The 13570-nt window shown below is 38.1% G+C and overlaps 1 protein-coding gene and 1 pseudogene across 1 annotated transcript in view; one reads left to right on the forward strand and one right to left on the reverse strand.

Moving 5' to 3' along the window:
- The window catches only part of HYDIN (HYDIN axonemal central pair apparatus protein), a 343591-nt gene that overhangs the window by 266484 nt on the left and 63537 nt on the right, over nucleotides 1–13570 (reverse strand). Inside the window, exons 4-6 of the mRNA XM_036346816.1 lie at nucleotides 11125–11282; nucleotides 8208–8333; nucleotides 2805–2924 (exon numbers count right to left, since the gene is read on the reverse strand). Coding sequence (XP_036202709.1) covers nucleotides 2805–2924; nucleotides 8208–8333; nucleotides 11125–11259 — 381 coding nt within the window. The 5' untranslated portion in view covers nucleotides 11260–11282. The remainder of the gene's footprint in view (nucleotides 1–2804; nucleotides 2925–8207; nucleotides 8334–11124; nucleotides 11283–13570) is intronic.
- On the forward strand, nucleotides 3167–3733 carry LOC118674106 (annotated as a pseudogene).

Here is a 13570-nt window from a genome sequence, read left to right on the forward strand (position 1 = left end):
CACCATCACTGCACATGAGGTGTCGCTTAACTCTCCCAATAAACTTTGAGCTACACTATGACCCCCATTCTACAGATGAAGAACCAGACACTTGCCCTATTGCCACAGCTTCACCGAGCAAGGGTGTTCAAGTCAAGTCCCAGCTTAACTCCGCCTTCCTCTCTATGAGATTGTCCTAAGTAAACACCACTGGGAAGCAAGAACAAAGAAAACAGTATAATGTCCCCAAGGCCAGTCTCCCAACAGCTTCAAACAGTTTTATTCTTTTAAAGTCTTATTTCTCTGCCTTGCTTGCCTTGCCTAGAGTAGTAGCTCTCTCTCAGTTAGCCCAAGCAATAAAGGAAATGCAGTCATGAGGAGAATGAGGGTGATCAGGGGTGGAGGTTCTAGGGACACTAGGAAAGGGAGACAGGATTGTTTTTTTAAAGACTGAAGTGGGCAGAAGGAAAGTTAACTATAGTCAAGTCTGACTCAGATGCCTCAGGTGAAAAGGGAGGGAAAAAGACCTCCCACCACCTCTCAAAGCTATCACCAGATGGGAAAGGGGTGAAGGAATGCAAAGAGAATTCAGACAGGTAAGACCAGAGGGTGAAGAGATAAGGAAGAGATGTATGCAAACTCATAGAGATAAGGGAAATGTGCCCTGACATTTATGATGTGTTAAGTGATACGGTGTAAGCTTGCTGGGAATACTTCAATAACAGCATAACTGTGAACTAAAAACTAGGAAGGAAAACAAGAGTGACACTAATATAATAATAATAAAAGTAATAATGGTATAGTGCTTACGACGTGACAAGCACTGAACTGCATACACTCGGTATCTCATTCACTATTCCGAACAACTTATTGAGATGGGTGTTATTATCCCCATGGCCCATGACCTGCCCACGGTCTGCAGCTGGGAGACAGCTGGAATCTGAACCCAGATCTGTCTGCCTCTGGAGTCTGGCTGATTATTATTGTATCCAAAGTAGAATCATGTTGTGGCTTGTGGAGTGTTCATGGCTTACTTTCAACTTGTGTGTTTGAGAGAGAGAGACAGATAATGACCAAACAGGCTATGTCTGTTTGCATTCCGTGCCAGTGAGGAAGCCAATAAAAGGTGAGTGGCACGGTGCCCAAATAGATCTCAGTGGTTCCTTAAGTGTCCATGAACCTACGAAGCAGAGAAGTAGGCTCATATCAGGCATCTAGTATAAGGAAGGGCCCTGGGAGTAACTTGCCCAGAAACAAGCCTGCCTGGCACAGAGAAATCTGTCTGCTTGTTGCTGGCTGAATTTCCCTAGATGAGAACCATCCTTTTTGATGGGGTCCAACCCTCGAGCAGCATCTTACCAAGAGCTCTCAGGTTATCCATGAGAATTGAGTGGCCTTTGGCAGTAAAACTTACACATGTCCCTTATCCTTGACTTGTCCATATAAACCAACTGGCATGCCTTTCTTGTTTAGGGCCAGGGAAGAGTGGCCCAAACTACCCCTCAACCTACTGAAGACTTAGACTATCTCCTCTCTGGCTTTCAAAGCCTAAGAAAACTCATGCAAAAGTTAAAAAAAAAAAAAAGTAATGTAGAAAGGGAAAAAGAGAACTGGAAGTGAGAAACTAAATTATCTGGCAGCCCTATATGAAAAGAGAGAGTCCTAAAGTCTATGCAATATATCTCTTCTTAAGGTCTAGGAACATAATCCTGAACACCTGGGTTCTTTTTCTTCTCTGTGCCTACACTTCAGCTTCTATCCCTTGAGCTTCTCTTGCTAACACTCCTGCAGCAAAAAACAAAATATGCCCTTTTTCTCCAGGGTCTGGCTTTGCTGTCACTAAATCATCCCACTGATCTTTGAAGCATCACTGATTCATTTAATGAGCTACTGTGCCAAAGATACCTGCAAGTCTTCCCATTGCCTTGGATTCTTGCATAGTCTTTACTTATCTTCCCTCGGTCAGGAGAATTCCCTTGGTTAATGAGAATTTGCCTCCACATTCTTAGATTCTATAAGTATTTTTACTTGTCGTTACACCTAAACTTTAGCATCTCTCAGAGACCTTTCCTCCCTATCTGATTACTTTTCATACCGACCTGTGCTTTATGCTGACCTCCAGCCTAATTCTTTTTTTTTCCACAATCATTATATGTCAAGGAAATCTTCAGGCATTTAGTATCTTTTTAAAAAATAAGCCCTAATTTATCTCTGAAGAAAAAGGCACAGGATGGAGAAGAAATCCTCAGTTGCAACCACAAAGTGACAAGGTATAAACAGTGAGAGAAGCTGCCCAAAACTATCTGTAAACAAAAAATCTAAAGTCTTCTGAGGTAAAAAGAGGTAGAAAGGAAAGGGGGAAAGAGATATCCATTTTTTTTAATTAAAAGAAAATACAATTTGTAGAATATAAAAGCATTGGCTGAATAACCACAATTTAGATGAGTTTACACCTTCAATTAGGGAGGCTCTAAAGCAAAGTATGTAAGCATGAATAGTAATCACCCTGTCTTAAATGAAAGCCTAGACCACTGGTCACACATGAGAACTTCATGACATTCATCTAGCCAATCCTTTATTCAAGAAAACGTTAGTGCACGTTGGGAGCTTTCTGTTTGTTGGGCACTGCCCAGGGATTGAACATACATATAGCAACAAACCAACCAACAGAGTCTTGTCTTCATTAAGCCTACAGTCAATGGGTATGTTTTCATCTATTTTCCTAGGTCTTAAAGAATTTATCTAAGATCCTACATGATCCCAATTTAATTTGCTCCTTCTTATGTATCCATGAAAGATAGCGCCATCGCATCAAACATACTCACTTTGTCATTGTTCCTCAAAACCAATGGAACTTCATAGACTTCGCAGGGAGTGTAGTTCTGAAATATAATTTCTGATGGAAAGGGCTGGAATAATGCCTGGTCCAGGTCAATATCTGAAAACTTTAGTTGAAAAAGTAAATTAATCATAGAATCACACAATGCAAAAATGATTAGGGAAAATAAGAAAAGACTATATAGACCTATGAATATTAATACTAACAACAAAAGGAACACTCGAAAAGGGGTGATTACTATAAACAATCATTGGTATAATTGTTAAGGCTATTTCATCAACTTCTTTTATATAAAAAAAGAAGTTTTGGTCCTCATTTAAAAAAATAGGAGCTAGCTTTCTGCTTTCAGCTCAGAGGAGGCTTAGGTACAACTTTCTTTGGTTATCCAAAATCCAGGTTCATCTGACACCAGTCGCCTCCAACATGCTGCCAAAATGCAACTCCAACGAGGTCAAAGTCATATACTTGGGTTGCACCAGTGGGGAGGTCAGTGCCATGTCTGCCCTGGTTCCCAAGAGAGGCTCCCTGGGCCTGCCTCCAGAAAATATTTGCTGATGAAATCGCCAAAGCAGAAGGTGATTGGAAGGGTCTGAGGATTACAATGAAACGGACCATTCAGAACAGACAGGCCCAGGTGGAAGTAGTACCTTCTGCCTCTGCCCTGATCATCAAAGGCCTCAAAGAACCTCGAAGAGATAGAAAGAAGCAAAAAACATTATGTACAGTGGACACTGATGAGATTGTCAACATTGCAAGACAGATGCAGCACTGATCTTTAGCCAGAGAATCCTCTGGAACCATTCAAGAGATCCTGAGACTGCCCAGACTGTGGGCTGCAATGTTGATGGCTGCCACTCACATGACATCATAGAGGACATCAACAGTGAGGCAGTACAATGCTGTCCGGATAGTTAAGAACTACAGAGGAAAATACTTCAATTAAAGATCATTTATAAATAAACTAGAGGCCCGATGCACGAAATTCGTGCAAGAGTAGGCCTTCCTTCCCCCAGCTGCTGGCACCAGCTTCCCTCCGGCACCCGGGACCTGGGCTTCCCTCGCAGCCCTGGCTTCATCAGGAAGGACATCCAGTCTAACTAGCATATTATGCTTTTATTATTATAGATAATAGAGAATAATTAGAACACTAATCCAAAACTTCCATTTCTGGTAATGATGAATAAGGTAATTTGTACCAATTCTACTATGAGAATAACAAAAAAATGTTATGTCAGCAAATACTTCCTTGGAGGCACTAAAGAGCTAAAAAGATGGTATAATCTAATATTGGGACTATGAATTACCTCAAACTAATAGCCTGTATACTATCCAACAAGTTCTGAGTACTGCCATATTTCCTTAAAAATCCAGAATATTCCATGATGCCCTGCAATTTTATGGCTGTACCCTGAGGCATCTTGAAACACAGTTTGAAAACCAAAAATGTAAGCATCCACCTCAGTAATTTAGAAAATCAATAGCAAACATCTATAATGATGAAAGCAAAATATGCAAATTGACCAAAAGGCTGAACAGCGGAACGACTGTCCAGAGGACCTTCCGGACAAAGCCAGGGCTGCGAGGGCCAAGCCCCTTGCACAAATTTTGTGCATCGGAACTCTAGTTAAAAAATAAAAACCCAAACAAATAAAAAACGAGATAACAAAAACAATAGCAGAAATTAATGAAATGGAAAGTAACTATACTATATAACAACAAAGTCAAAAGTTGTCTTTAAAAAGACTAATAAAATTAATAAAATACCTAGTGAATCTGATTTAAAAAATAAGTCAGAAGGTACAAAGAGCTCATTAAATAATGAAAACAGGGAAATTACTACAGAACCTAAATGAAGGAAGAGAATAAATGGATATTATGTCAATAAATGTGAAAAGTTAGATAAAAAGTAAAAATTCCTAGAAAAATACAATTTATCAAAACTAGCACAAGACGAAATAGAAAGTTAAAATAGTTCTATGCCTATTAGAGATAGTGAATTTGTAAGTAAAACCTTTCATAAAGAATATTCTGGCCCTAATAACTTTACAAGCAAATTCTAGCAAACATTTAAAGAAGATGGGACTCAAATATTATAAAAATTCTACCAAAGGAAAGAAAAACAAAAATTAAATATCTTCCAACTCAATTGATGATGTTAACCTAACTGTCATAGACCTAAGAAAGACAGTAGGAAAAGGGAAAAATTATAGGTCAATGTTACTCATGAACCATAGATTCAAAAAAAGAAACAAAACATTAGCAAACTAAAAACCACAATATCTAAAAGGAATAATACATCATGACTACATTGGGTTTATCTCAGAAGTTCAACATTCAAAACTGATCAAAAAGAAACAAAATTGTCATTTTCCCCAGAAGAAAAAATTGTTTATTTAGAAAATTCAAAATAACCAACTAGATAAAATATTGGAATTAATCCATGATTTATCAAGGTCACTAAGTATAAGATCAACATACAAAAAATAATTATACTTCTATGTACTATCTAGGAACATTTAAGAAATTAAATTTATAAACAAAACCATTTAAAGTAGCATCCCAAAACATAAAATACATAGGAATAAGTCCAATGAAACATATACAAGACCTTTATCCAAACAAACTAAAATATCACTAAGAAGAATTTTTAAAGACCTATAAGAATACAAGAATATATATCATGTTTATGAACTGAAAGACTCAATACTTTAAGAATGTCAACTACTCCCCAAATTGATATAAAAATCCATGCAATCCAATAAAAAATTCCCAGTAAATTTTTTTTGAAATTAAAAAGGTGATTATAAAATTTATCTGGAAAAGCAAAGGATAACTCAGTTGCAGGTTCCCCAGCCCTGGTAGAGGCCAGTGCAGGAGGTGACCAAAGAAGTTGTATGCATATATGCATAGTCCATGCACACAAACAATAGGTGCTAAAGACCTGGGGTGGGGGCAGGGGTGGGCTAGAGAGGGTCAAAGGGGGAAAGGGAGGGAGGACATATATAATACTTGCAAGAATAAAGAATTAAAAATAAATAAATAAAATAGAAAGAATGAGTTTTATCAGAAAGATACATACATAAAACTCAAAGTAAGGGACACAGAAGATAACCTCGTATATGTAACTACAATGAAATGAAAATGAACAGAAAGTTAAAAATGGATTGGAGGAGACATAGAAGATGTAGAAGGGCAGACAAAGAAGGTCCAACATGTTCATAATTGATATTCCTAAGGAAAGGAACCCAAAATGGCATGAACAAGAAAACTTTCTAGGAATAATACACAGGTACAACCTAATAAAATTATTGGACATTAAATAAAAATAAACAATCTTTGGGCATACAACCTAGAAGATTAAAATATCTATCTTTTATCTTGGGGAAAATCAAGCTGGCTGCATACCTTTATATGTCATTATTTAAAGCCAAAATGTTGTGAGGAAAATGCCTGCAAAGCTCTTATGGAAAAAATATGTGACCCAAGAATTTTATACTTAACAAAACTGCAATTCAGTAGAAAGGCCACAGGCAAATATTATCAAACATATAAAACCAGGGAAATCATTTCCATAAGCTCTTCTTGAAGAAGTTAGTAGAGGATGACTGTCATCTAACTAAGAGAAAAATGAAACTCCTGAAAATAAAGTAAAAATAACCAGCAGGGTTGAGAAAAGAAAGAGAAGATGAGATGTACTATACTTCTTTCCTCATTCTTCATAGCAGGAGTCAAAACACACTAAAACACACACAAAAGCAGTATATATACAAAAACACACACAGTCTGGTCCTAGTTATGCTATGGGAGAGGAGCAAATAGCCCTTAACTAGGATAAATTAGCTTTGGGAAAAGCCATGTTCCCTGCCCTCAAAGTTAGAGTGTGGTTATGGGGAAGAGAATAAATATTAAAGCTAGCAGGGCTCAGAGGAAGAGGAAATTTTTATGTAGATCCTGGACCGGGATCTACATAAAAATACCACTGACAGGGGAGACAGTGGTATTTTAGCAAGAGCAGAGCAAAAGAGCCTCAGGGACTCATTCATCAGGCAGAAAATAAGTCTGAAAAACTCTCTGGGACAGTGAGGAACCCTCTGAGAGGAGGTTGATCTCCAGCAGTTCAACTGATGGAAATTTGTACCATAATTTCTACATAAAAAGTGAAGCATATAATTCAAGAAGTTCATTAAAAAGTAAGAAACAAAGACTTCATTTTATAATAATATGCTCCTAAAACCTAGAATATATGGTTTATATTAAAATATAAAAACATGTTAGAATAACTATTCTTTAGAGACTAAAACATTTGTTATTGGAAACTAGAGGCCCGGTGCATGAAAATTCATGCACTGGGGTGGGGAGGGTCCCTCAGCCGGGCCCACGGCCTCTCACAATCCAGGAACCCTAGGGGGATGTCCACCTGCTGGCTTAGGCCAGGGAGTAGGCCTAAGCGGCAGTTGGACATCTTTGGCACTGCCTAGGAGGCGGGAGAGGCTCCCGCCACCACTGCTGTGCTTGCAGCCATCAGCCCGGCTTGTGGCTGAGCGGAGCTCCCACTATGGGAGCAAACTGACCACCAGGGGACAGCTCCTGCGTTGAGCTTCTGCCCTCTGGTGGTCAGTGCTCATCATAGAGACGGGTCGTTCCTAGTCATTCCACCTTTAGGGTCAATTTGCATATTACCCTTTTATTATATAGGATGAGCCAGAATATACAACAAATGCCTACTTTAATAATTCCACTTTCATTTCTTCTAGTGATGACAGCTCAGGTAAGGAGGGATTTCTTGTGCTAAGAAGATAACTTAATTAGGCTTGGCTAATATAATTCTTGGAATTACTCCTAATCTGTGAACAATAGTGTCCAGAAGTAGCTAAGATAGAAATGTGAGTAGTCAAAAGTTATTTGTACTAATTAACTGTAATTCTCTTCATATCAAATCACAGGTATCAAGATCAACAGAGGAAGAAAAAGAATGTGTTAAGCAAACAAATAACAGATTGGCCCAGAAAAAAATAACTATTACTTAGTGACTGTTCACATTATGTTCAAGAATTTTCACATTATGCCCTGGCCAGTGTTGCTCTATGGTTAGAGCATCTCCTGTGCACCGAAGGGTCAGAGGTTCAATTCTCGGTCAAGGGCACATACCTGGGTTACAGGTTTGATCCCCAACTCTGGTCAGGGCATGTGGGGGAGGCAACCAATCAATGTATCTATTTCACATCTCTCTTTCTCTCTCTGTTCCTCCCTCCTTCCCTCCCTCCCTTCCTCTCTCCCTCCCTTCCCCTCTCTTTAAAAAAGCAATGGGGGTGGGGGGGATGTTCACATTATGCCAGCGCCTACTCTCCATGCTAGTAAGACAAATGCTAGTAAAACAGAAAGTAGCTACCTTTTGATGTGTTGCTTCCCCCATATCTAAAAGTTCGATGATCTGTGGTCGGCACATCAACCGTGTATTTGCCAGTCTCTGTTCTGTGGTCAGGGACATTTCCTTCAGGAACTCCGAGGGTGTTAGCTAGAATTTAAAACAACAGGAGACAAAGATTCATAAATGGCTACACTGAAAAAGTGTTTTCATAAGTTCCAGTAATGAATAATTTGTGTTTTCAGCTTTCAGGATAATTCTGGAGTGCCACTAAGTTCCCTTATAAAATATTTAAAGTAACTAAATAATACAAGAGAGGTAGCCATGTCCTTTTGAGCTCTTTGCAAGTAATTTGAAATGACAGGTAGTTACTGTTTCCTTATGAGCTTGGAGGAGTCACACAAAGGAACTTGGGGAGTGGGGGGAGGGAGAGGGAGTCAAGATATTGCACAGGAACATGTCCAAAGAGCTTAACATTTATGCTGGGAAGAGGCATCTGAACATAAAGCCCTACCTTTCTAAAATCACTTTCAGGCTTCAGAGGTAAGTTTGAAGCACATCTATTTCTCAACTGAAATTACAACGTTAACTATCAGGTTAATTCAGGTTAAAGAGTCACCATACAAAATGGACAGGATTCGGGAAGTGCGATTACACTGCTTAGAAACAAGTTTGAACTTTCTAGAAATCACAAAAGTGCATTTAGACCTTGGTTTAAAAGAGATCTAAGCTAGTCATCAGCTCTGGCAGCCAGCCCTATTCACATACCCAAATGAGAACACAAAATGCTTTTGACACTTTCTAAAGTTAGGAGGGGAAGAAAATGTAACCTACCGTTTATCATTTAAATAATGGTACAAGGGCTTAGTTATCCAGGACCAGTCACTATTACGCAGTTGTTGTTGTTGTGCTGGGATGTTTACGTTATTTCCAGAACCTACTTTATTTTACTGATTGATTGGTTGATTGATTGAATTATAGGAAAATGTTTTTTAAATTAAATTTGTAATTTTAAGATTTGCATGTAGTTTAGTTATAAGAAATAATACCAAGAGGAACCAGGTACCATTTACCCAGTTTCCCCCAAAGTTAGTGTCTTGCAAAACTATAGTACAGCATCTCAACCAGGATATTGACATTGATACAGTCAAGATGCAGAGCATTTCCATCACCCAGGGCCCACTTTAGCTGCGAGGAGATCATAGTCATTGGCAGCAACATAATGCTTCAGTATGTGCCAAGACTTTGAAATACAATCACAGTAATATAATTTAGCTGATTTGTTTTGCCTTGGGTTAAAAATCAATGCTTTTCAAATTCCCTATGAAATTATTTTCTGTGATTTAATCCATTTAAATGAAGGTATTATTTCTAATATAGCTTCTAACTTGGTTTTTTAAGGGTTTGTTTTTTTTTTATTGGAACCCATATTAGAATACTAAAATGTTAAGAGGTATCAGCTGTGCTGTGATTTAAATAAAAATAACAAAGTTGAGCCCTGGCCGGGTTGCTCAGTGGTTAGATTTTGGCCAGTGGACCGAAGGGTTGTGGGTTTGATTTCCAATCAAGGGCATGTACCTTGGCTGCAGGTTCCTGGTAATGGCACGGACGGGAGGCAACCAATTAATGTGTCTCTCTCACATCAATGTTTCTCTCTCTTCCCCCTCCTCTCTCCTTTTCACTCTCTCTGGAAATCAATGGAAAAATATCCTTCTCAGATGAGGATTAAATAATAATAATAATATAGTCTTATAAGCAAAAAAGTCAGGAGTTACCTTAAATATGAAACCATAACCACCACAAAAGAGAATAATATATTTTTCTAATTAAAATGTAACTTGAGACTCATTTTTAAAATGTCGTGTATACTATATCTAACATTGTAAGTTGTTATTGAAATTTCCTATAGCATGTAGTTTATAATTCAATTCTCACCAAGTCATTATAATTCATTAACAATATAAATATTTTTAATATTGAATGTCAACTGTTATCCTAAATAATAAAAGGCTAATATGCAAATCAACCGAACAGCGGAACAACCGGTCACTATGATGTGCACTGACCCCCAGGGGGCAGACGCTCAACACAGGAGCTGCCCCCTGGTGGTCAGTGTGCTCCCACAGGGGGAGCACTGTTCAGCCAGAAGCCAGGCTCATGGCTGGCGAGTGCAGTGGCAGTGGTGAGAGCTTCTCCTGCCTCTGTCGCAGCGCTAAGGATGTCCGACTGACGGCTTAGGCCCACTCCCCATGGGCTCCCAGACTGCGAGAGGGCGCAGGCCAGGCTGAGGGGGGGCCCTCCCCCCTGGAGTGCATGAATTTCATGCACCAGGCCTCTAGTTTTAAAATGAAAATATGTAAATATTTTCATTTTAAAGGAAAGAAAAAAATCATACGTTTTTCCTAAAATTTTAATATTCTATGTCATTATTATAATTTTAATATTTTAATTATTATTATTTTAATATTCTATGTCATTATTTTAATATTATTTTAATTATTTTAATATTATTTTAATATTTTAATATTCTATGTTCTACAAATTATTATTATTTTAATATTATTTTAATATTCTATGTTCTACAAATATACAAACGAAAATAACTCTTGCCAATTAACAGGTTAATAGAGTGTTCGGGTTAAAACCTGTAAAATTCTGATATTTGCTTGCTTTTTAACTACACAAATGACAGCTTCATAGGGTTCAACTAAATATTTGGAAAACCTAATAATTTGCTTTCATAGTCTTACTTCAACTGCTTGACTTAAGCATTTCAAGCCTCTCTTTCAATGCATGCAATTTCAAAAACTTCTGAGCCTCTAAGAGGTGCTGCTGCTCTGCAACGATTCTCCCTCGGATTCTCATAATGCCAATTAGCAGCTGTCATCCTCCTGAGGCGACTACATTAGGAATTTTACACTGAGATCCTCTGATACCTTACCATTTGGTTGACATCTTCTTCTTTAACCACCCTGGGACTCAGGGGTGGCAAAACCTTGCTTTGGAATCCTTTGAGCATTCTGACTAACCCCATCTGGACAGCCCCCATGGACTCCTCGAGTCTTCTACTTGTCATTTTTCGTTATTTCCTTTGCTCACCTAAGAGTGAGAAAAAAAAAAAAGTTTGAGAACAAATACAGTTAATTCCTGAATACAGGTCACTATATTTTTTATTTTTAAACTTTTTCAAATACCGGAAGGTTTAAAAATACTGATCTTCAAAATTATATCAAATTCTTGGAACAAATACCTTAACCAAAGGAGTCTATTCCATGTAACCAGTCTAAACCTAGCCTTACCTCAAAACTTACAATCCAGGGGTGGGCAAACTTTTTGACTCGAGGGCCACAATGGGTTCTTAAACTGGACCGGAGGGCCGGAACAAAAGCATGGATGGAGTGTTTGTGTGAACTAATATAAATTCAAAGTAAACATCATTACATAAAAGGGTACGGTCTTTTTTTTCAATAGTTTTATTCATTTCAAATGGGCCGGATCCGGGCCGTAGTTTGCCCACGGCTGTTATAATCCCTTTTAGAAAAACCAAGTGATGCTGGGCAAAACAGAAGACATGAAAATACAAACAGTTCTTACATTTTGGCACTTTTATCTTTCCTGGATAAGTAAACACTAGCCAATAAATATATTCATCAATTGCTATTTTATCTGCTATTTTATCAATTTGACAATTGTCTCTCATGATATCTTTCAAACAGAAAAAACATAAAGGTTTAGGTCTTCACAGCTGGGCAGAGACTCAAAAAAAGGCAGCATGAGATGAGATGGGAAATGGGAAGTTCCCAGAAAAGTTGCAATGCTTAGTCATAAATAAGGCATTAAACAGCCACCCAATACCTACAAATCAAAGAAATGTGACATCTCTCCTTCGCATATCCTTCTTTATACTTCTGGCAGGGCACTTGCAAGTTTGGGGGCCATTTATGACTAAGTAGGGATTTCTGTTTTCAGTAATAGCAGGCTAAGTTATTCATCCCTTTACCAAAACATAAACAAACAAAACTCCTAACTAAAAATGCTTGATACAACATCCAATAGAAAACCTTAAAATCATTAAAAAGTTCACAAGACAGTAAGGCATTACCAGACCAAAATGGAAGGGGAAAAGGTGCATACAGGAAAACAGATTTGAATGAAAAGTAATAAGGTACATTGAAGTAAAGCAGTAAAACACCCAAGGAAATAAATGTAAAATTTTTAAAAAGGAAAAAAGATTATAAAGAACAAATGATTGAAATAGAAGACAGTCAAAGAAGGTCTAACATGCTGGAGCCTAAGAAGAAGAAAAACAAAGTACTGAAATGGAACTAATATTTAAAACTATAATCCAAGGTCATAAGGGACCATTAGGTAACCAAGAAAACTGACCCAGAATGATAAGCTCTGAGTCATATCTTAGCAAAACTATCAGACTTTAACGTTTTTAAACTCCTGATAGACTCCATGCAAAAAAAAAAAAAAAAGGTAAAATAACTTACAAGGACAAGAGAATGAGATGTCATTGAACTTTGAGAAAGCAACCTGTGACATGGCAAAACAGAGGAGCAACATCTTCCCAAAACTTGAACATATGTAAGCCAAGAATTTTATATGCGTCAAAGCTCTTCTTTGCTTATTAAGACGACAGAAAAGGAATTTTGAACATGCAAAAACGCATGTGAAGTTGTTCCCTTCTTGAGGCATCTACTAGAAAGCAGGCTTCATCCAGCCAAAAGGTGACTGGAGAACTTCAGCAAAAGCACTGACAATGAACATTTCCTGCGTTTGCTTATAGAGCTAAGATTAAAATGAAGTTGAGGACACAAGGAGAAGATTAGAATTTAAATATTATATTTTCAATCTATTCCAAAGTTGTAACATGAGGTTTACTCTTCCCAAGCTTCAGTTTCCTCCTCCTATAATGGAGTAACAAATTGCCCCAAAACTTTGTAGTTTAAAAAAAATATATATTTTTTTAATAAATATATAAAATTTCTCATTTCTTACAGTTTCTATGATTCAAGAAATTGAAAGGCGTCTGGGCTAGTTGATTTGGGTTGGGGTCTCTTAAGAGGTTGCAGTCAAAGATGGCAGCAAGGGTTAAAGCCACCTGAAGGCTTGATTAGGGCAGGAAAATCCACCTCTGATAGGGCTCACTCGACCTGCAGGTTAGTCCTGGTTGTTGGTACGAGACCTTGGTTCCTCTCCTCGGCGCTGCTCGAGTGCCCTCGCGGCACAATGACCAGCTACACCTCCAGAGCAAGCAGTCCAAGAAACCGTGGGAGAAGCCACAGTGTCCTCTGTAACCACAGAAGTCACACGCCATCACTTCGGCAACGTCTGTTGGTCACAGAGATCAGCCCTAGTCCATGTGGGAGAGGCCACATAAG

The sequence above is a fragment of the Myotis myotis genome, unplaced genomic scaffold (assembly GCF_014108235.1).
Source record: "Myotis myotis isolate mMyoMyo1 unplaced genomic scaffold, mMyoMyo1.p scaffold_m19_p_19, whole genome shotgun sequence".
NCBI lineage: Eukaryota > Metazoa > Chordata > Mammalia > Chiroptera > Vespertilionidae > Myotis > Myotis myotis.